We start from the raw sequence: 23,813 nt of genomic DNA, 5'->3' as shown, positions 1-23,813 counted from the left end.
ATCGAAAATGACTCATTTATGTCACTCATCAATAGTTTGGCTCATTTATGCCATCGTCGTTATCAAAATGGCCCATCCATGCAATTTTTCATTAACGTCGATTTTATAATACGGGATATGACACGTGACCTCCAATTAGATGTTTACATCGTTTAATTAAACCAGCACAAAATAAATACTAAATTAAACTAAAACTTGACCCATAAATTTGTGTTGGTTTACTTAAACGACGTGGACTAATAATTGGAGGTCAAGTGTCATATCTAGTATTGTAAAATCGGCGTTAATGAAAAATGACATGGATGAGCCATTTTGGCAACGGCGATGGCATAAATAAGCCAAACTATTAACGAATGGTATAAATGAACCATTTCCGATAGTTGAATGAAATATTTGAGCCTTTAATAATCAATACACCCCTTAGGTAAAACTTTTCACTATGCTAGCCTATAACATGACAATTATTTGCAATTATTTGTCAGCGGTGAAAGTTGTTGGCCTTATCAACAAAAGTCATAAGAAACTTGCCAAACTAAAGCCAAATAAAATTAAACCAAAGTACTACAAATATTTGAACTACTTGGAGAATGAGCTAATGAGGATTTAAAAGATAACACAAGACAACACAATTCTCCTGCTCTTCATAACTCTTTTGATTTATTGTACTTTTGTCATTACATTTGATCTGGCTAGCTTAGCTGGCTTACACTCACTGGTCAAAATCATACCCCACACCACTAAAACAATAAGAGGCAGATTCAAGATTTAAACTTTATGAATTTAAGTTTAGATTTTTATCATAACTCATTTGATTAATTAGGTTTGGAATCTATTTTTTATGCTAATTTATTAAACTTTTAATGCATATACAAGGTTTGAGCCAACGTTACTGGTTCAACCGAACTCACAACTAATGTACTAGGTTCGCCTCTCGTACAGTATCCAATGGCAAAAACGGGACTTTCATCAAGCTAATTAGAATTAAAAACTCCTTTATTTAGAAGATTCAACAATTTATATATAAACATATAAGAATATTTATTAACCTATATATACAGTATAATTTTTTAGCAAAGTGACTTAAAGCTCCCTTTGATAAACGTGGCTCCACTCCCCTTTGATAGTGTCTTATATTAATTCAGAGATATGGTTGTTTTCTTATCGTGATGTCAAAGTCAGACACTTATTCTTGATATTGTATTTCTAATCTTAGGCTCTCATTTATATTATTCACGCGCCAATTATATATCCTGTAATGTGCAAAAAATGTTATAGTGTCTCACATTAATCGAAGGAATGTGTCGCTTTCTTAACGCACCACCCACCCACCCCTCTCTCCGCCCATAAATAAAATATCAAAGATCTTAAACCATCCGATGCCAAACGAAAAAGGGAAAGGGTCAAAATTACTCCTGTACTTTGAAAAATAATTTATTCATATCGTTCGTTATATTTTAGGGTCAATTATACCCTTACAGTTATACTATGGAGTCAATTATACCCTTATGTCTAACTACTGCCACGTGACATTATTCCAGCCCTTCAAAATTATTTTACCCTCAAATAATTTTTTACCCACTAAAATAACTCAACTCGACCCGAATTATTTTTTCCAGCAAAAATAATACGGATAATTTTCCAGCAAAATAAAATAAAAATAATTCCGTATTATTTTTGCTGGAAAAAAAAATTGGGTCGGATTAAGTTATTTTAGTGGGTAAAAAATTATTTGAGGGTACAATAATTTTGAAGGGCTAGGAAGATGTCACGTATAGCTCCCTTCTCTTTTATATAGCTCCCTTTAAACCCCATTTCCCTGCACAAGCAAATAACAAACATTCTAAGGCCCCGTTTGTGCATAAATAAAAAAAAAACACTTTTTTTTTGGAATTTTAGAGTTGGAGTTGGAGTTGGCCATAGTTTTTGAAATTATAATTTTTGGTGAAATGTAATTACAAAAAAAGTGGAAAAAAATTGAAAAATAAGTTTTTTGAGTTTTTGGTATTCCAGAATACAACTTCAAGTTGTATTCAGAATTTTTATGGCCAAACGCTGATTTCGAAAAAAAGTAAAAAAAAAAATTGGAAAAAAGTGAATAATTTTTATGGCCAAAAGGCACCTAAGTTTAACCAAAACAATAAAATCAAACTTTTTCACTTCTATCCATAGATTGGCTAGCTAAAACAAATGGGATTTTCCCATTATGAGTTATCAAGAATGTTGTTTATTCTTTTTGTCCTTGTGAATTCTTGCATGGTTTCTTACGGTGGAAATTTCTTTCAAGAATTTGACTTAAATTGGGGTGGCAATAGAGCCAAGATTTTTAATGGAGGCCAACTTCTTTCTTTATCCTTGGACAGAGTATTGGTTTTCAATCCAAAAATGAGTGTCTTTTTGGGAGAATTGATATGCAACTCAAACTTGTTGCTGGAAATTCTGCTGGCACTGTCACTGCATACTATGTAAGTTTTCTTAAATCGATTTAACTTAAAAACGCTAACTGCTGAGCTTGTCGGACTCTTAAAAAATGTTGCACGGTGCGTGTGGAATCCTTCAAAAATAGTATATTTTTTTGAGATTCTAACTCATGTGTGACATCATTTTTAGAAAGTTCAAGCAATATAGGTTAAAATAATTTTTTTAGTTACCCTACCAGTGTAAGTTAAACTCTCTTATTAATAATAATGTATAGTCTACTATCACTACTACTAATAGGATGCTATTGTACACTTCACAAGCAACTTGTTTCCACATATAAAAGCCAACTACATATCATCCATATTCTGCTACTATTAGGAAACAACCTGACTGGTCATGTATTTTTTGCACATCAGAATAATCTTTTACCTGCTCCAATTAGATAGAATTTGACTTCTATAAATCGGTGATCTTCAAATTTTTACACTATCAGGTCACCTAAAATACGGTGGTATTAAACGCTATTTCTAACTTCTTATTGGGCTTATATTTGCAGATATCTTCTCAAGGACCAACTCATGATGAAATTGACTTTGAGTTCTTAGGAAATGTTACTGGTGAACCATATATTCTCCATACAAACGTCTTCAGCCAAGGCAAAGGAAACAAAGAGCAGCAATTTTACCTTTGGTTTGATCCTACCAGAACTTCCATGCCTACTCAATCATATGGAAACCCCAATACATCATGTAAGAGCAGACCTGTTGTATATATTCAAAAGATAACTCTATTTTATGATTCACTACATAAACCACTGTTTAATTATCATACGTGAATTCAGAAGTTAAAGTCAGTCTGTTCAGAATTTAATCTTATTTTATACATATACACACCAATTGTTTCATTTTGATATTTTGGCAGTCTTAAGAGATTTTTATGTGGTTTGAATTATATATTAACTTTTGTCTTATAGTTTTAATATAGTCTCCAAATATATACTCCCTCCGTTTCAATTTATATGAACTCATTTGACTGGGCACGACATTTAAGAAAGAGAGAAGACTTTTGAAACTTGTGATTCAAAATAAGCCTTGAAAATTTGTGTGACTGTAAATCATTCATAAAGTGAATTTGTTTTCAAATTAGGAAAGAGATCCTTCATTTTAGCACGGACTAAAAAGAATATAGGTTCAAATAAATTGAAACAGATGGAGTATATTTTATTTCTAAGAAGTTGAAGAATCTATATCTGAATTCTTATATTGCTCGTACTTTTCAAAAATGTCTCCGCTCCGGTATCGGTGTGCGAGCAACATAACCAAATTCATGCTGAAAATTAAGTAGTTTAACACTGGTACTCTTCTAAAGTCGATCGCATAGAATGGAACCGCGGAGTATGCGTGAGTGTTTATCAATATTAATTTTTTTTGTCGCATATACTATATAATTCGAGCTGAAAGTAATGAGCTCAGATGAACCACGATAACCTGTCCTAAATGTGCATGTGCTAATCATTGTTTATTTGGATTTTTCAGTTTCTTGGTGGACAACACTCCAATTAGAGTTTTCAAAAATGCTGAATCACTTGGTGTACCATTTCCCAATAACCAACCAATGAGGATTTACTCAAGTCTATGGAATGCTGATGATTGGGCTACAAGGGGTGGATTAGTTAAAGCTGATTGGTCTAAAGCACCATTCACAGCTTATTACAGAAATTTCCATGCACAAAAATTTAGCAAATCTCAGTTCTCAGATGCAAAATGGCAAAATCAAGAACTTGATGCCAATGGAACAAGAAGACTAAGATGGGTCCAGAGGAACTTCATGATTTATAATTATTGCACTGATTATAAAAGATTTCCTCAGGGGTTTCCTTCAGAATGTTGAAAAATTTGAGTTCCATGCTTGGTTGCTCGGTCTCTTCAAAAATGTTGTTGCATTCATGTTGGATCCTCAAAAATGCTTTACTCTTGTAGGATCAAACATGCAACTGACGATATTTTTTAAGAGCCCAAGTAACATAGGTTCTATGTTGAATATGTTATGATTTTAGTTGGTATCATAGTATGGGGAATTTTTGTTACTTTTTTTTTTTTTCTGATTTCATGTTGATACGTAGTGCTTACATGAAATAAATACTTTGTTGGTTTCTTGTTGTATCTTTTGACCCTGCTGGTGTATTTTTGTATCTGATAATTGTAACTCAATATCTAATACTACCGTACAGAGAACTTTTCATTTAGAAACCCCGAAGCGGATTTAGGATTTGAATTTTATAGGTTCGGAATGTCAGTGAACCCACTGATCATTTGAGTAACTTTGTTTAAAATTTAATATTTGTACATATTTAGTAGATTTTAACACATATACAAGGTCTAAATAAAAGTTACTTGGTTCACTTGAACCCGTACGTTTAATGGTACATCTGCCCTTGAAACCCCCAACCTCTAACCAACGAAAACAAGAACCAGACCAAGAACACAAAGAAAGCAGGCAACAGAGCAGTTTGGATTGCAGATTACTGAATCAGATGTACTTTTTGTGCTCAAATAAGGTTTTCTTGTATCTGCACAAGTATCAAATTAAGCTAGACATACAACTAAGGCATTATATCATGTCATGTTTTAGCACTTCGATTCAAACGCGTAACTACTTATAAAAACGTTTTAGCACTTGATACTAATGTCTTGGTGGGTCGAATTACTCGATACGTACATTAGTGAGATTCGATGAAATAGTTGTGGTATGCACAAGGTGGCCCGAACACTGGCATTATAAAAAAAAAAAAACAATGCCACTAATGTTGATATGAACAAGAAGCTATTATTGAACTGCATGACCATAGTTTTTTCCTTTTTTTCTTTTTTTAAAATCTTTTAACATACAAATGATTCATCAAGCAAAAACCTCATGAACATAAGCCTTGAGATTGACGTTAGAAGAACCATCTTCCTTCATGGTATCCTTAGCCAAATCCCTCCATTTCTTGGCATTCTTTCTTAATTCTTCCCCTTTTTCCCCATCTCCAACCACAATCTCCATACACCTTGCGAACTCATTCCTCTCAATAACGCCTTCATCATTGGCGCTCACTCTCACTCCAGTCTTCCAAACATCTTGAAGAAGCTTTGCATTGCATAATTGATCGCTCCAAAGTGGACACGCCACAACCGGCACCCCCGAAGCCAAGCTCTCCATACTCGAATTCCATCCACAATGAGTCAAAAAACATGCCACAGAAGGGTGTTGAAGAACCTCCACCTGTGAACACCAAGGCACTGTTCTCCCTAACTCTTCCAATTCCTCTTTGCAACTCAACTTTTCAAATGGATTTTCACCGTTAGGTCCCTCTCTAATTACCCACAAAAATGGCCTTTTACACAACACTAATCCTTGAGCAATTGCTTCCACTAGTTGATTTGGTATTTGAGCATAACTACCAAATGCTATATATATTACTGATTCTTTAGCCTTAGAATCCAAATAGTCCATGTAATTATCTAAACTCTGTCTCATATCAACTCCAAATGAAGTATCAGAAGGATCATTTCCATCAAGAAAAGCTGAAGGAATTAAAGGGCCAATTCCCAACATAGTCACATTCTTTAAAACCCTCAAAGCATCAAATTCTAAAGCATCAAAAGTGTTCACAAGCACTTTTTGACTTATCTCGCTATTCAGTAACTCAACATGTTCTTTCATGGCCACTAATGTCCAATCGTTCGAATCAGCAAACACGAACGTAGGGAAATCACGACGAGACAGAACTGGCAGACCATCAAGCTCTAAAGATTGATCCTTTGAACAATTCTTGATAGAATCCTCAAATCCATTGAAAAAATAGTAGTAAATATCCAAGACTGTGGCTGGTTGAATCCAAAGAAACGTCGATGGAACGTTTATGCTCTTGGCCAGTAAACCGACCCAAGCAGTTAACGTCGTGTAGATGATACGCTTAAAGGGACGGCCCTGTTTCGTCCTGTTTTCGACTAAATTCGTCACAAATTCAGAACCATTAGTCCTGAATGAAGCATTGAACTCATGGAAATTGTTTATTGACCCTTTAAAGTTGCCATCAAAACCATCAGAGAAAGGAGCAAATGTTAATCCTTGTATATTTGGAAGATTCGAGATTCGATTGAAAGCTGTTAGACTTGTGGAGAATGTGACATTTACGCCCAATTTGATCAAATTCTTGGAAAATTGAATACATGGATTGATGTTTCCTTGTCCTGGAAATGTAACAACAAGAACATGGCAATCATCACTCAAAGTTTCCATTTTTGTTAGGTAAAGAATTGGTTGAGGTTGTAGATATTTTTTCTTGGTGTTAAATGATATAAACTAGGCAGAGTTGTCTGATGGAGCGTGTGGATGATCAATGAGTGGACACTGTAGCAAATTGACGTTGTGAAGAGAACATCCATTCACATTTAATCATTGTGCATTTAAATATCTTTCCATGTACAAATGTAGCCACAAATTCATAGCTACCCGCACTACATGTTGTCTAGTTCTTTTTCTTAAATATCTGGTATAAGTGACTCGCTGGTACGACTAATTAAGATCCATATGGTCGTAATGTCTATTAAAGGCGAAAGTGGGGCTTTACCAAAGGGGTTTTCCATTTCCAAGACTCGAATTCGGGATCGATAATTAAGAATGGAGAGGTTACATCCATTTCATCACTTCGAGGCATCCATTTTAGGGGTTCTTTTTCTTAACCGTCCGACTAATTAAGATCCATATCGTCATAATGTCTATTAAAGGCGAAAACGGTCTCTACCAAAGGGATTTTTCATTCCCAAGACTTGAATTCGGGATCGATAATTAAGAATGGAGGGGGGTTACATCCATTTCATCACTTCTTTCACTGAAGCATCCAAAACCCACTGGTCCAACTAATCGAAATTTGCGTCATGTAAAAGTCCATTAAAGGCGAAAGCGTTCTCTAGGGTTTATTAAAATCTCTCCATTATTTGGGTTTGAACTTGAGATATCTGATTGTTAGCTTGAGTTGATAATATGAGAATCATTACAATTGAAAAGGTGAATACATGGCTGTCAGCCTGCCACTGATATATAGAATCCAAAAGTTTGTGATTGATAAAGCATTTCACAAGAATTAAGATCTCAGTTATTGCACATATAAACTGGTCCCCATCAGTAGAAAAAGGATGTACATGACATTGTTCTAAAATATTTATATTTTCGATTTTCTTGTACAAAGTAATAGTGCTTTAATCAAGCAACTAAAGTAAAACATGAATTTACTGAGGAAATGATTTTTGACAAAGATTTCTTGTGTTTTGTTTACTGATCTGATCGTATTAAAAGGATCATATAACAAAAATAACATTTGTAATGGATTACAAAACCAAATCTCCCGTTCGAAACTCAAAAACATGACTATAACTTGACATGATCTTTTTATACTTTCTCAACTTGGATTTTATTAAGTAAAATTTAAAAGTCACACAGTAAGTAGAATCTTGAACTTGAAATATATAGAAATACCAAGACCACTAAGTTGTCCTATGTTGCTCGAACTTTTCATAAATGTTGCCGCACTCGTATTAGATCCTTCAAAAATTCGCTACCTTTGTATGATCCAACACGCACCCGTTGACGTTTTCTAAAAGACCGAACAACATAGAAGCTATTTTCATTTTATTCTTAACAAATAATAAGCAAAGGATACAAAAAAGAGAAAAACAAAATGCCGTATAAATTAAAGACTAAGTTATAAAACATATCAGTAACCTTTAGCGACTTCATCAATAAAATCCTTTAAATTCTTATGTGAAGATCCACCTTCTTTCACAGCTTCTCTAGCCAATTCTTTCCATTTCTTAGCATTATTTCTCATTTCTTCCCCTTTTTCCCCTCCATCCATAACCAACTCAATGCACCTTTTCATTTCTTCACTCTCAACAACACCATCTTCATTCACATTCACTCTCACTCCACTCTTCCACACATCTTCAATTTGCTTGGCATTTGTCATTTGATCAGTCCATTGAGGAAACGCCACGACCGGCACTCCACAAGCTAAGCTCTCCAAAGCCGAATTCCATCCACAGTGCGAAACAAAACATCCCAGAGAGGGATGTCTCAAAACTTCGAGTTGCGAACACCATGGGACAATTTTCCCTATTTTTTCCAACTCTTCAATACAATCAATCTTTTTCGCATTTTCTTTGTCTTTTTCATTTTTTTTCATTATCCACAAAAATGGCCTCCCTATTTCTATCAACCCCTTTGATATCTCCTCCATTTGACTTATTGATGGATTTATTAGACTCCCAAATGATATATAAACAACACTTGAATTTGGCTTTGTGTTTAACCATTCCATATAATCATTTGATTTCTCAAAAAGATCAGCACCAAAACAAGAATCCAAAGGGTCATTTCCATCTAAAAAAGCACTAGGAATTAGTGGTCCAATTCCGTAAAACTTGTAACCTTCAATTGCTTTGAGTGCCTTAGGCTCTAATTCATCAAATGAATTCACAAGAATTTTAGGATTAATTTCAGCATCCAATGTGTCTATTAATTCTTTGAAAGGGGGAAGTGCAACTCTAAGGCTTCCTTTTGCACTTGATGGAAGTAAAAATGAAGGAAGATCTTTAGTTTTCAATAGTGGAAGCCCTGGAAGTTGAATGGACCAATTTGGATCATTGGATTCGTTAGCCATTTGTTCTTCATAACCATTAAAGTGAAAATAGTATATGTCCAATATTGTAGCTGGTTGACTCCAAAGGAGAGCAGAAGGGATGTTAACTTCACGAGCGACCTATTGAGACATAATATATAATTAAATAATTGAAAATGTGCTATTTTTAATAATTAAAGGTTTTAGATGAGATAACCCCACATTTTAATGGTATCGGTACAGAAGATCTTGGGTTCAAATGTGAGAGGACATGTTGAAACATAATATATTTAAAAAATAATAGTACTTTTGGCCCACCATACTGATAAATTATGATTTTAGTCACTGTATATAATGTCTAAGCATGTATATTTAACCTTCAAGCAACAAAAATGCGTCTTCTGGATCCCTTTATGCAGCAAATATGTTATACGTACTTAGACTATATTCAGTACTTAGACTATATTCAAAAGTATATTACCCTCAAACATTGTGTAATGATACAAACTTAACATTACACGTGGATAGTTAAATAGTGTAGCGGTCAATAATCTGGTAAATGTGTTAAGAGTAAAAGTGAACCGCTGCAATCAATTGAAGGTCCAATATGCTTAGTCATATATATCATAAGCACTAAAAGTCATAATTGGCAATAATTGAAAAACTTAAATACTATTATCCATAAATAATAACTTAAGTCATACCTCTGCTGCCCAAGGAAGAAAAATGGAGTAAAGAAGGCAAGTTATAGGACTTCCATTTTCAGAGCAATTGAGAATAATCTTTTTCACAGTCTCACTCCCACATTTACGAAGTTGTGACATGTAAAATTTAGGGTCTTTTGAATGATCAACACCATCATCAAATCCATCAGAAAATGGAACAAAATTCATCAACCCCTTTGGAAAATTAGCAATGGATTTTTCATCCATAAGGCTTTGGGCATAAATGCTTGTAGAAAATGTCACTTTTATGCCCATTTTGACAAGATTTTTGGCAAATTGAAGTGCTGGATTAATATGCCCTTGTGCTGGAAATGTTGTTAAAATGATATGGGGTTGCACCATATTTTCTTTGCCTAGTGAAGAATAAAGATCTTGGTTTCGTACTTGTATTTTTTATTGGTTTTGTATTGTGGTGGATAGTTGATTTGTTCAAGAACTATATATAACAGTATAACACATTACACATTGATGGTGGAGGGTGGCACATTGTCTGTGGAATGGGGAGTGCAACTACCATTACTTGGAGAGTACAAAAATAACATTTTTGCATGTGTAATAAATAATGACAAAACCATTGAGCTTACAACTCAAAATTGACAGTTTGTCAAAGCAACGGGAAATTGGAATATAAAAAATAAAAAAATAAAAAAAGGTAAATTAGTAAATGTGGTCTCTACATTTTCCGCCTTATACACTTTAGTCCCATAAGTATTCATCGTTCAAGTCTGAAATAAAACAAAATTGTTTATTAAATGAAAATTCAATACTGAACAAATCTTCATTATGCACAATTATCTTCCTTCAATTAGTTAATTCTCATATTCTTATGGCCCGTTGGACATGGATTTTTTTTGTTGCTTTTTTCTCAAGTTTTTTTTTTCTTTTCAAAAACCTGTTTGATATGCAATGTGTCAATTTTCACCCCAAACTTGAAAAGAAGTTTTTCAAATTTGAAAAAGTGGTACAGAGCAGTTTTTCATGTTAAAAAAATTCTCAGAAAACTTCAATATTTTCAAGTGAAATGCATGTTCAAACACAATTTCAATTTTCAGTTTTTTATTTTTAATTTAACTTCAAATATCAGTACTTTTTTTCAATTTAACTTCAAATACTACCTTCTTCTTTTTCCAAATATAATTCAGTTCATGTCCAAACGCCTACTAAATATTAAAATGAATGCCCTTTCATCAATTCCTGTCCGAATATCGTAGCCGTCCTCCTCATATTTTCCTTTCTCTTCATCACTCAAGACCATTTATATGCACGTACGTTAGTATCATCAATTCATTTTTTAATAACACATCAGTTTCATTTACTTGCATATACTTACTGCTTTCTTTTCCACACGTAGCCGAATTAAAAATTGATGGGTTCAACATTTAATGTTTTTAACACCTGATCTAATTCTATTTTTCAAAATATGAATCAAAATTTAATATACTTAATTATGTAAATTTTAGTGATCTACACATAATATATTATATTTCGTGTGAAAGATATTGCATTCAGTTTCTCCATCCACCTTTGTCCCCATCTTAGCATTAGTGCCTTGATATATATATATATTCAATGTCGAATTCAGCCACATTGTGTGATAAAACTTCCCTAATAATAATTATTAACAACTATAACCCTAAGAACAAGTTTTTTTCGACTTAAACACTTTAATTTCACTACCAAGTCCCTTTAACAAATGCCAGAAGTCTTAATACAAGTGACAAACTAGAACAGCTAGATCTTGTTATATTATATTATTGAGAAAACCAAAGACCATTTCCCTCTTGAAGAAATAGATCGAAACAAGAAATGCTTAAAAGTATTATTATGAATGACAAATTGGATAAAATATTTAATTTCTTTTCATTGATCGATGAAACCAAAGACCATTTTAATCATGTTATTTGAACTAGACTAGATAGTTATTCTTTTAGTGTTGTCTTTAGATGTTGGCCACTTTTTCAAAAATTAGACCCTGAATAAGTTTTGATTTTTAGAACTTCAGATCAGTGGTCTAACTCTGAAAAAATCACGAATTTCCAAATATTGTGACACAAATATGACTATTTGCGTAAATCATCAATTTTAATCTGCCTAGTCGCTTAACCGTCCATTTGATACTATTTCAGTAAAAATTTAAATGCACCATATGTTTATACTAAATTATGTATCATGAATTTATGATTAAGTCATTTAATGAAGTGATACTAGTAATTAACTATATGCGTAAGTGAGAAAAGTACACGTACAAATATATATAATTCATACATTCGTTTAGTGTAAACATATGAGTAAATTTTTGCCTGGACACCCTTATATATATAACCGTTCAGTCCAACTTGATTTCTAGATCTTATCAACTTCAATCATAAGAAGCTTACCTTTAGTGCTAAGTATCATAATTAATACTCTCTTCATCAACATTAATCAAGAATGAAGAAGCTGTTGGAATACAGGCATACGCAGCGGAAGCAAATAGTCAGGATCGAACTTGCATGTAATATAGACAACGTATAATCAAGATATTAATCAAACATAAAATTGATACTTATCTCTTGAAGCGTGACCGCGACCAAGAATCGAATCTTCAACCACGAGCACACACCATCCAGTTAATCGTCATCCTTCAGTTTCACAGTCTTCTGCTGTGTAACCCGAATAATACCAGAATTTGTGAAATTCGTGTGGGCGAATTTCTATGGAAAAGGAGTAGAAACTTGTAAAACCCTTTTACTCCTTATGGAATAAGACCCCTATTTTATAACTACAGGTTTAGGGTTTTCCCCTTTTCCAAAACCGATTGGGTCTTTATTTTCCACCAAGAAATAATATTCCATATAATTCTTTATTATTCGGGCACAGCAGGGACCACAAAATTTAATTAACGAGGCTTCCTATTATGGAATTAATTCAAGAAATCTGAATTAATCATACCATAATAAATTACGAATTATTCCACTAAAAAATCGTAACTGCACTCCTCAGTTCAATTTCGAAATCATACATTAAAACTTATTTAACTCCCCGTGTTAAGATTACAGATACCAATCAATTAAATTAAATTACTGACAATTTAATTCATTGACTAATTGAATCCTTTATATCTCTGCTTAACTTACATCATGTGACGGATACAAAATCCACCTGCAGGGTTTTCACATGAGACTTATAAGCATCCATAAAGGGGTATCATCAATCTCAAAGTCGAGACATGGATTCTATCAACTAATTATTATTTCACAAATGTAATTTGACATCATCCAATTTACCAGGAATACATAGACCCGCAATTGAGTCGTACCTTTTAATAAATCAAAATAATGAACAAATCACAGTGATCATAATAATTATATCAAGATTAAGAGTATAAGTACATTTAATGAACTAGAGAATTTGTTTTATATATTCAGTACAAAAACACCTATCTCTACTTGGTCCGTTCAATACATACAAAATGTACTAGCACAAGAAGACGAAACTATACCGTTCCTATAACGAAGATACATTATATTAATCTTGGGCTACAATCATACCTATGGCTTTGTCCAATTTCCATCTTAGATTGTGAACATAAATTTTATACTTATAAGAACCGACGATTTAATCTTCCGTGTATAAGCTAAACTCTATACACTAAATCATCTACTATATAAGTAAAGGACACACATACTGGTACATGATCTATTTAATTCTTTATTAAACAATGAATAAATAATTGTTCTATAATAAATACTATATCCAAACACATGGTTAATAGTATATATCCCAACAATCTCCCACTTAGACTTTTAACCATGACAATTGTTAGAATATACCATGTCTAAACGCATGGTTAATGGTATATACCCCAACAATCTCCCACTTAGACTTTTAACCATGCATTTACAACTTTCACATGTATTCCTTTTGCACAACTACCAAAAGTCCTAGCGACTAAGCTCTTTGTTAAAATTAACTTACCACGTTGTTTTCTGATGCAACTTCGTCTAGTAGTGCTTCGTCGTAAATGACCGGTTCTGTACTAAGATTTTCAGGGATCCTATCATGAAACTCTCCAAAGAGTATACACCGAACCGATCTTGGTTATTATTCTCCCACTACGACTAAGTACTACTACTATTATAGTCACACTATCATATTAACGACTTTATATAGCGTTATTTGCTCAACATCACTCCCACTACTTAAAAGTAGTGAGTTTCCTTATGCCTATTAACGTTTCTCCCACTACTTAAATGCAATGGAACGTCAACCCTGACTTGTCGGTTAGATGTTCTTGAACTTCTGAATTTTTAGATGACTCATTTGCTATTTCTTTGCTCAGTTCCTATAAAACTAGTTTACTTCTAGCAACTTGGTTTATTAAATAGTCCTTTTCTAAAAATCTAGCAATTGTAATAACAATTACCTTATTTTCTTTTAGGACAGTAATTAAATCTCTTTTCGTTCCCTTTGGATATCTAATAAACATGCGTACATCCGTTCTTGATTTCCACTTATCTGTTTTCCCTTTGAACACGTGTGCTAGACAACCTCATATCCGAACATGTTGCAGATTTAGCTTACTTCCAATCCACTGTTCTATGGGTATCAAAGGTACTAAATTAGAGGGAATTAAATTAAGAATGTAACTCGCAGTTTCTACGACATATCCCTAAACGAAAAAGCAAATATAAATAAGTCAAGTAATCTTACCACCTTCAAAAGAGTCATATTTCTTTTCTCTTCCAAACCAATCTATTGTAGAATACTTGATGTAGACAATTGAAAATGCAATTCCTTTATCTAATAAGTAATTAATGAACTCTGCAAAGAGGTACTCGCCACTACGAACAAATCGCAGTGACTTAATATATTTCCCCTGGTGCTTTTTATTTTCGTCTTAAATACCTTGAAAATTTTAAAGCATTCGGACTTACAGAGCATCAAATAGATATATTCATATCATGAGTAATCTTCTATGAATATCACAGAATACTCAAAATCACCTCTTGCCTTGAAGTTCATTATACCACACAAATCAGAATGGATTATTTTAACTTATCATTAACTCCTTTTAAAAGAAAAGGTCTCTTAGTCATTTTTCCTTCTAAATATGACTCACAAGTTGGTAGTGCCTCTACTTTCAATGAACCTCAAAAGTTCATCATTTGACCAATTTCGAAATTCTATTCAGATTAAAATGACCCAGACACAAGCGTCACGAATAAGTTCATTCAATTCACGAAAAAAAAAATTATTCTCTGATGGGACAGATTAACACTATTCAGTTCAGAAGAGTTATTAATTTAAAGGGTCACGCATCAATGTACCACAAGAGATAAAATGTTTATCAAACTTCAATAACACAAGAGTTACAAGAAAAATAAACTAACTATCCATCTCTTGTTTGGTTAGAAACTGAAAATAAATTCTTTCTAACAGAAGTTACATATAATGCATCCTTTAAATTAATGTCCTATTTCTATCAGAAGAAATTCCTGACTAGTAGTAAGTGGGCTGGATAAAATCTATTGAGAATTTGAGATATAATCATTAAATAGATCATCAGTGATGCTGAATGAATAATAAAATTCAAACCACACATCACACATATAACCATGCTTACCGAACAGTTAGATTCGATAGGGAAACTTAACAATTCATGCAAAATATATGAGTCATGCCAGATAATTCACCCCATAAATTAAAACAGGACCAACTCAGATGGAGAGTAAACTGCTAATTTAAGTTAGGTAAATATCTTTTAATAAACCCTAGTTCCATTGAACCAGCGTGTAACTCAGTTAGAGAGTCAAGACAAGCTATCAATTAACTAAGGACTGAAGCACAGTAATTTACCATAATGAATCTATCCGATGGGGAAGAAGACCTACGTCAACATATAAACTCATTATATCACTGTTATATACAATGGAGACCATAGGGAATGAACTCTACCACTACTGTTTGAAGAAATAAAAATTTTATTTAACAAAAAATTTCCAGAAAACAGAAAAACAATCAAAAGACCCATCTAAACGACCCCAGATGGCCAAAAGGGGCCCAGTTCACAAGCAAAGCTGGTGAGTATTACTCAGTGGGCCGTTTCCAGAGAACCTACCAAATTTCGAGTCAATCCGGGTTCGTCAAAAATCAGAATTCCGAAACCGTGACCAATTCGGATAAAAAAATTATTTTTTTCTTTTTCAGCCAAAATAGAATTTAAAAAAATATATATACATTTGTTCAGTAGCTCTTATCACATGTCATCATTCGCATACTAATATACATGAATCAAGAACAACGAACAAAATTTTAAAATATGTTTACATAATCTCAGCGTTGCTTTCTGAAAATTAGCATGTTTATGTAATCATTGAATATAAAATTCAAAACACACCACATAGATATCCATGCATCTTGCATGACAAATTTCAATATAAAAGAACAATTCATGCAACATATATATGTGATGCAAAATATTCACTTTATAAATTTAAAACCAGAGCTAACCCAAACGAAGAGTATGCTGCTAATTTAAGCCAAGTGAATATCATTATCATTATCTCTAGTTCCATTGACTCAACATGTAACTCAGATAGAGAGTTAATACAAGTTATCAATAACTAGTGATTATACCTAGTGACAACCCATAATAAATCCATCCGATGGGGAGGAAGACCAAAAGTCAACACATAAATTTATTATTTCACTAGTATTTAGACATGAAAAACATAAGGAAGAATCTCTATCACCATTAGATCATAACCGAGTTATTTTTCCTTAAAATAATTTTCAAGAAATAGAAAAAATGCCTAAAACACCATTTAAACAACCCCAAATCACAACAGTGAATATTATTTAATGGGTCATTTCTGATGAATCTATTAAATTTCAGGTTAATTGGAGTCCGCAAAATAATTCATCTCCAAAGCTATAATCAAAATCAAATTCAAAACAATTTAAGCATCTTTAAGAATTAAACAATATGAGCTACATTCTTATCATATATCAATTCATATTAAATCATCATGTGTATTCATGTTCTAGATTTAACATAAATAAAACTGACATAAAGAGTGATTTTTCATACTCGTTTTAATCCGAAAGAACAACATAAAACCCATCTAAACAGCCTCAAAGATTATTTCTTACTGGGCGTTTCCAATGAATTTCTTACTGGGCGTTTCCAATGAACACACCAAATTTCAGGTCAATAAGAGTTCATAAAATTCTTGATCTCCGCAACTATCAAATTCGTCAAAATAGCCATTTTAGGCATAGCTAAGGATTAAAAAATCTAATTTAGGTTTCTATTCTCCTTTTATAATTATCCCATGGGCTCAAGGCATATATTCTGTCCCTTCTTCTGGTTAAGTGATAACGTCCAAATCCACCCTATTAATTAGAATGGGCACGGTCGTATGCAAATATATTTTACCCAACTATGAGTTGGGGTCGAATCCCACAGAGAACAATATGTAGGCGATTAGGAAAAGTAGGAATTTTCACCAATGATAGCTAAAGCCAAACGATGGATAATATTTTGGTTTTGTTTGAGAGAAAATTATAACTAATGCAAAAATGTAAACTAACCTAGAAAGCAAGTAAAATGATCAATGGCCACAAGCATGGATACAAGGGAAACTACGCTCAAGTAACGATCCAATGTATTTCATGATTTACAAATAATGGTGAGTTTATATTACTTAGCCTCGGATAATGACTCTAAATTAGCTTCTTCCGAAGACTAACTAGACTACCTAATTGAATATCCCTAAAGCAATTAGGAGCATTAAGAACACCCGAATATGGCTACAAGTGGTGTCGCCTATTCCTAGGTCAATTTCCATTAGATGAGGGTTAACGCCCCAAATTCTTGTTAATTAATCTTTCCCAATCCCGAGTTTGCCTCTTCCAAGTTTAAACCGAAATAAATGGGCAAGTCTTAGGGTTAGCTACTCCCTTAAGAATCATTCAACATGAGATTAATTAAAGAAACAATAACTCACTTCATTAGGAATAAAATCATTCAACACATAAGCAAAACAAGAGATTCAATCCAAACTTTAATCAAGAATACTTCCATAAACGAGATTCAAGTATTGAAATAAATACTACACACATAAATATTCAATACAAAACAAGAGTAGAAGAACGGATTAAGAATATCTCATTAAAGTGCTTCCAATCTTCTCCTCCAATGTGTTGGTGTGAAACCCTAGCCTCCAAGGACTTGTGTTGAGCCAAAGATCTCTGATGTTTTGCCCTAATTTTCTATTTATATGAACTGGAATGGAAGAAATCGTCAAAACCCAAGTTCTGGTCGAACTGGGCAGAATTTCCTTCTACGCGAACGCGCCACGTTTCTGCGCGAACGCGTAGAATCACGCGATTCCTTCAGCGCGGTCGCGTGTCCTTTCTACGCGAACGCGTGGACTTAATAACGCGCGTGGGCGCGGTCGCGTGGGTTACTTGCGCGAACGCGCAGAGTAATTTTCCACGAAATTTTCCAGAACCTTCAGTTTGTTTCCAGTTTTGCAGCTTTTTTGCTTGTTTTTCACACTTTGGCTCTAGGGACCCCGTATTACCTGAAACATACTAAAAATCACATAAAATAACATAGACTTGCTTAAAAACAAGTAAAACTTATAGCCGAAAAGCGTCAATTGTGGCGTAAAATCACGCCACATCATTAAGACACACAATACCTAATTACAACAAATTGTCCTCACAATTAATACACCTGAGAATCAAGATATTACGTTTCTCCCTTTTGAGTGAAATCTTCAATATCTCTTCTCATGAATTAATTAAGCTCTACTAGTAACAAAAGATAAATTTTCTATCAATAGATAAAACACCACAACTAGTATACACTTATTCAAGAATAATTTTCACAATACATTGAGAAGGTTTCAATGACTCAAATAAATAAACCATATAAATGGATCCCAGTTTTTTTAAGCAGTACTCTCAATCCATGTATTGTAATCTCTGCTTGACTTACATCATGCGACGGATACAAAATCCACCTGCAGGGTTTTCACATGAGACTTATAAGCATCCATAAAGGGGTATCATCAATCTCAAAGTCGAGACATGGATTCTATCAACTAATTATTATTTCACAAATGTAATTTGACATCATCCAATTTACCAGGAATACATAGACCCGCAATTGAGTCGTACCTTTTAATAAATCAAAATAATGAACAAATCACAGTGATCATAATAATTATATCAAGATTAAGAGTATAAGTACATTTAATGAACTAGAGAATTTGTTTTATATATTCAGTACAAAAACACTTATCTCTACTTGGTCCGTTCAATACATACAAAATGTACTAGCACAAGAAGACGAAACTATACCGTTCCTATAACGAAGATACATTATATTAATCTTGGGCTACAATCATACCGATGGCTTTGTCCAATTTCCATCTTAGATTGTGAACATAAATTTTATACTTATAAGAACCGACGATTTAATCTTCCGTGTATAAGCTAAACTCTATACACTAAATCATCTACTATATAAGTAAAGGACACACATACTGATACATGATCTATTTAATTCTTTATTAAACAATGAATAAATAATTGTTCTATAATAAATACTATATCCAAACACATGGTTAATAGTATATATCCCAACAGAAGCACCATTTCCTTGTTCTCTCTTTGCCTGCACAAGGACCTTGCACGCGCCAAAAACACTCAATTCTAAAATTTTCCAACGAGGGTCACCCCGTTACGGTCTTGGTGTACACAATTCTCTTACCATGGGTTGCATTGGTGGGGCGTGACTTACACGTGCCGTCAGCTTTTCTTGTCATTCAATGTGGTACTGCTTTTGCAATTTATCACCATTTGTTCAATTCCACTAATGGAGTTTATAGTTCTGTTAGTGATATTACGGTTACGCCCTCGTTTCCTATTGTATTTCCAGAATTACCCTTATTTTCATGCAGCGATATTCCTACTATAGTTTTACCTAATAGTCCTCAGTCTTCAATCATGATACCTGTTATGAGAGAGCACATACAAAATCTTGAAAATGATCCAAATTCTTGTGTTCTCATCAACTCGTTCAACGCATTAGAAGAAAAATCCATGAGAATTATCGATAAAATGAGGATATTTTCAGTTGGCCCTTTGGAATTCCTTCTGCTTTTTCTGATGGAAAAGATCCTAAAGACAAGTCTTTTGGATGCGAATTATTTGATAAGTCCGAGAAGAACTATCATCAATGGTTGGATTCAGAACCCGAGGGCTCAGTTGTGTATGTATCGTTTGGGAGCTTGGCAGTGTTAAATAGAGATCAAGAAGAAGAAATTTTGTGCGGATTATTCGAAAGTGAAAGGCCATTTGTATGGGTGATGAGAAAAGGGGAAGAAGAAGGACAAAACAAGAATCTTGAATATGATGATGTTGTAAATGAGAAATTAGGTTTAATTGTGCCATGGTGTTCACAAATGGAGGTACTTTTTCATAAGTCGATAGGGTGTTTTGTGACACACTGTGGATGGAATTCGACTTTAGAAAGTATGGTAAGTGGTGTGCCTATTGTGGGGTGTCCACAATTTTCTGATCAAACAACAAATGCCAAAATGGTGGAGGAAGTTTGGGGAATAGGAATAAGAGCAAAAGAAGTGGAAGGAATTGTAAAAAGGGAAGAGTTGAAGAGGTGTTTGGAAATTTTGATGGGAAATAAAGAGAAAGGGGAAGAAATTAGAAGGAATGTGAAGAAATGGAGTGATTTGGCTGTGGAAGCTGTAAAAATTGGAGGTTCTTCACATGATAATTTGAAGAAATTCATAGAGGGTTTGTGAAGGATTTTTGTACGTTAAGATGTACTAAATTTTTTACACTATTAGGTCATCAAGATGATATTTCGTGTGTTTTATTTTATATGACGTTTTTTTCTTTTTGATCTATTTCAATAGACATACTATTACGTTTCTATATATAGAAACTCTTTAATTCTAAACATTTCATTTAGTGACACCTCTTATAGTTACAAAAATATCACCACATGTTAAAGATTGCAAGTTCTTCCCATGATAATATCAAGAAACTATTGGAGGGGGTTTGTGAAGAATTCTTATAAATGTTAGACAGTGTCTTTCATACGCATATTTATTATTTAATCATGATCACATGATATGTATTCTTAAATTTTAAATGCTAAAATTAAATAGCGTGATTTGATGTAAAAACATCAAGTGCGGATATTTTTATCCTATTTTTTGCGTGTTTAGGCAAGGCAAACCAAGTGACAAATGCTATTGTATGGCCTACATCTATGCATTGAAGGAAACGTTGCTATATGTAATCACCTTCCATCTTTTGTTACAAATATATAGTTGGGCCTTTCGTAAGTTTATTGTGCCATGAGTCTTTTTTTTTTTTTTTGCGCGGATTGGCCTTATTTTGGGGTGGTCTTTAATTTTTGTCTTTCAAATTAGTGGTCTTTAATATTTGCCCTTCGCTTAACAGCCAGATGTCCTGGGTTCGAACCCAAAGCTTAATAAAAAAAAAAAAATCGCAAGGCATAAGTTGGAACTCGTAGGGCAAAAGTTGGGATTCGCAAGGCATAAGTTAAACCCAAAATTAGGCCTTAAGGCAGAGGTTTGCAAAATTCTAGCAAAAAAAAAAATTTTTTTTTTTTTTGCCTTATGGCAGAGGTTGAAATAAGTTGTGGTCCAACTTATGCCCTCCGAATCCCAATTTATGCTTTGCGATTTTTTTTTAATTTTTGACTAAGCGGGGATTTGAATCCGAAACTAAAAGGCTTTTAGCGAAGGACAAAAAATTAAAGATTACTAATGTGAGGGACAAAAATTATAGACCACCCCAGCGAAATACAATCCTGCAAATTGCCCGCTGTGAATCTAGCTGACTTTGTCTCCTAAACACAATGAAACTTTGGGCTTCCAATGTCGAGAGGGTCCAGAATACTATGTATTTAAATCTTTTTTCGCGGATTATTCTTCATTTAGGGTGGTCTTTAATTTTTGTCCTTCAAATTGGTGATCTTTAAGTTTTGCCCCTCAAATCGGTGGTCTTTAACTTTTGTCCTCTGGTAGAGGACAAAACTTAACGATCACCAATTTGAGGGACAAAGATTAAAGACCACCCCAGCGAAGGTCAATCCTGCAAATTGCCCAATTTAAATTCTTTTTTCAAAAGATCAAATTTGAAAGATAAAAAAAAAATGGAGGGAAAAGTCTGTAAAATTAAAACAGGATGTGCTTTGCGTGTATTGTAAGTGGAATAATATGGCATTCTTCATATGAAAAAACCTTTTACTACTAAGTATGAAAGAGTTTTACAAACAAATTAACATTGAGGCCTTCTCAATTGAAGGGTATAACTTGATTGGCAACTGACAAAGGACAAGGTCTTCACATTTGCCCTACATGGGCCAAGCACGTGTTGTGTACACAAGCATAATACAAGTGCAAGCTTGAGGATTGGATTGTATCAGCGAAAGGGCACTTGATGCGAAGAACATACATATCCATAGCCAATTTTGGGTGTACATAAAGGCAAAATCCAACATATAAAATGTGCCACAAGAACATGATAGATCAAGGCTGGAACCTTAACATTAAAGGAGCACATTGTTGAAACTAAACTTCTGAGACAAGTTTTATTACATACACAAGACCGTGCTAAAAACTTGGAATAAGAGAGAATGATGGCTTGTAGTCAGATAGATTATCAATGTCCCACGGTGTTGTAAATCAAGCTGAGTCTGTATGGGCCTATGGGCTAGAAATGATAAACACTTTGTTGAGCTGATTGTCCTTCAAACGCGCTGCTCTTTAATTTTTGCCCTTCACCTAAAAAAGTGGCAAAAAATAATCCCGGCTCATTCGCAAGGCAATGTTTCGCGAAAGTTAGGAAGGCTTAACTTTAGTTATGTTGTAGTTCCAAGTTAGGCCCTATAAGGCATAACTTTTGTAGTTCTAATTTATGTCTAAGGCAAAAGTTATGCAAAATAAGTGGTAAAGTTATGCCTTAAGGCATCTATATAGAAACTATGCCTCAAGGCATAACTTGTTTTACGATTTTTTTATTTATTTATTCTACATGTAAGGCCTAACTTTTGCCCGAATAGGCCTAATTTGCTACGAAATTATGCCTTGTGATTTTTTTTTTATATACTTTGCTGGGGTTCGAACACATAATCTCTGGGATATTTTCAGCACTTATAAAGTTCCGAAGGGCAAAAATTAAAGACCAACAATTTGAGGGACAAAAATTAAAGAGCACCCCCGAATAAGGGCATTTGTGTGAATGACCCAATGAGAAATAAGACTGATCCAGCTAGAATTGTTGGACCGAGTAATATGCTGGAGAATTTTATTTTAGTCAAATAGGATCATGGATTATGCAAATTGTGATGTTTAGTGTTCTCTCTCTCTCATCTCCGCTTTATATCTGATTTCCTCATCCCCTTCTATATCAGTCGAATTCTCATCTCCTTTTTCTTATCTATGTCATTTCCATTGCTATTTTCCTTGTAATTCTATTTAATAATTACAATACTACAAGTCAATTTCCTTGTGTGTGAACTGATTATTTCGGATTTGTTACACATCATGAGCTATTGTGTATTGGTTGACACTAAGGAAGAATCGGCCCGTGACCAGGGGCGGATCCACCTTGAAAGGTGGGAATGGCATTGTCACGACCGAAATCTGACACTCCGACCGTGACCGGGCACCTGACGAGCTTCTACCCATAAGGCGAACCCTCTAAGCAAATCATGCGAAAATGAATAATATGTAAAGTCTTATAATATAACGAAAAGTGCGGAAGCGAATTACAAATACTGAGTCTTGCCCATAAACCCCATAAAATGTCTAAGTCATGGAACTGCTAGTCTGAATATAAAAGTACGAGACGTAGCTCGGAATGCTACTAAGTCAACTAAAGAAGAAGAGGCCGCCATGATCTAATGGTGGCTCACCTCTACTGAACTGGACTGAACAAAGCTGGAATGAATCAAGTAT

General features: G+C 33.8%; 1 protein-coding gene and 2 pseudogenes across 1 annotated transcript; 2 read left to right on the top strand and 1 right to left on the bottom strand.

The window, feature by feature from the left end:
* The first annotated feature begins 2,037 nt into the window (after positions 1 to 2,037).
* On the top strand, positions 2,038 to 4,580 carry LOC132602654 (xyloglucan endotransglucosylase protein 1-like; annotated as a pseudogene).
* A 644-nt stretch (positions 4,581 to 5,224) lies between these two features.
* On the bottom strand, positions 5,225 to 10,238 carry LOC132604416 (UDP-glycosyltransferase 75C1-like). Its single transcript, XM_060317916.1, has 3 exons — positions 9,784 to 10,238; positions 8,185 to 9,220; positions 5,225 to 6,653 (listed from the first exon to the last, which is right to left on the bottom strand). Exons 1-3 carry the CDS (start codon positions 10,144 to 10,146, stop codon positions 5,317 to 5,319), a joined length of 2,736 nt encoding a protein of 911 aa, XP_060173899.1. The 5' UTR covers positions 10,147 to 10,238; the 3' UTR covers positions 5,225 to 5,316.
* Positions 10,239 to 10,272: 34 nt separating this feature from the next.
* On the top strand, positions 10,273 to 20,748 carry LOC132601959 (UDP-glycosyltransferase 75C1-like; annotated as a pseudogene).
* The last annotated feature ends 3,065 nt before the right edge of the window (positions 20,749 to 23,813 follow it).

This window comes from Lycium barbarum, chromosome 7 (assembly GCF_019175385.1).
Source record: "Lycium barbarum isolate Lr01 chromosome 7, ASM1917538v2, whole genome shotgun sequence".
Lineage (NCBI taxonomy): Eukaryota > Viridiplantae > Streptophyta > Magnoliopsida > Solanales > Solanaceae > Lycium > Lycium barbarum.
Note: the sequence above shows the minus strand (reverse complement) of the source record. Positions and strands in the feature narration are given on the sequence as shown.

Bases quoted from the DNA above. Each gene is read 5' to 3' on its own strand.
- LOC132604416 (XM_060317916.1), bottom strand. From the start codon at position 10,146: ATGGTGCAACCCCATATCATTTTAACAACATTTCCAGCACAAGGGCAT. The intron at 9,221-9,783 runs GTATGACTTAAG...ATGTCTCAATAG, and splicing joins TTCTTCCTTGGGCAGCAGAG to GTCGCTCGTGAAGTTAACAT. The intron at 6,654-8,184 runs GTTACTGATATG...TTACATTTCCAG, and splicing joins TATTGATGAAGTCGCTAAAG to GACAAGGAAACATCAATCCA.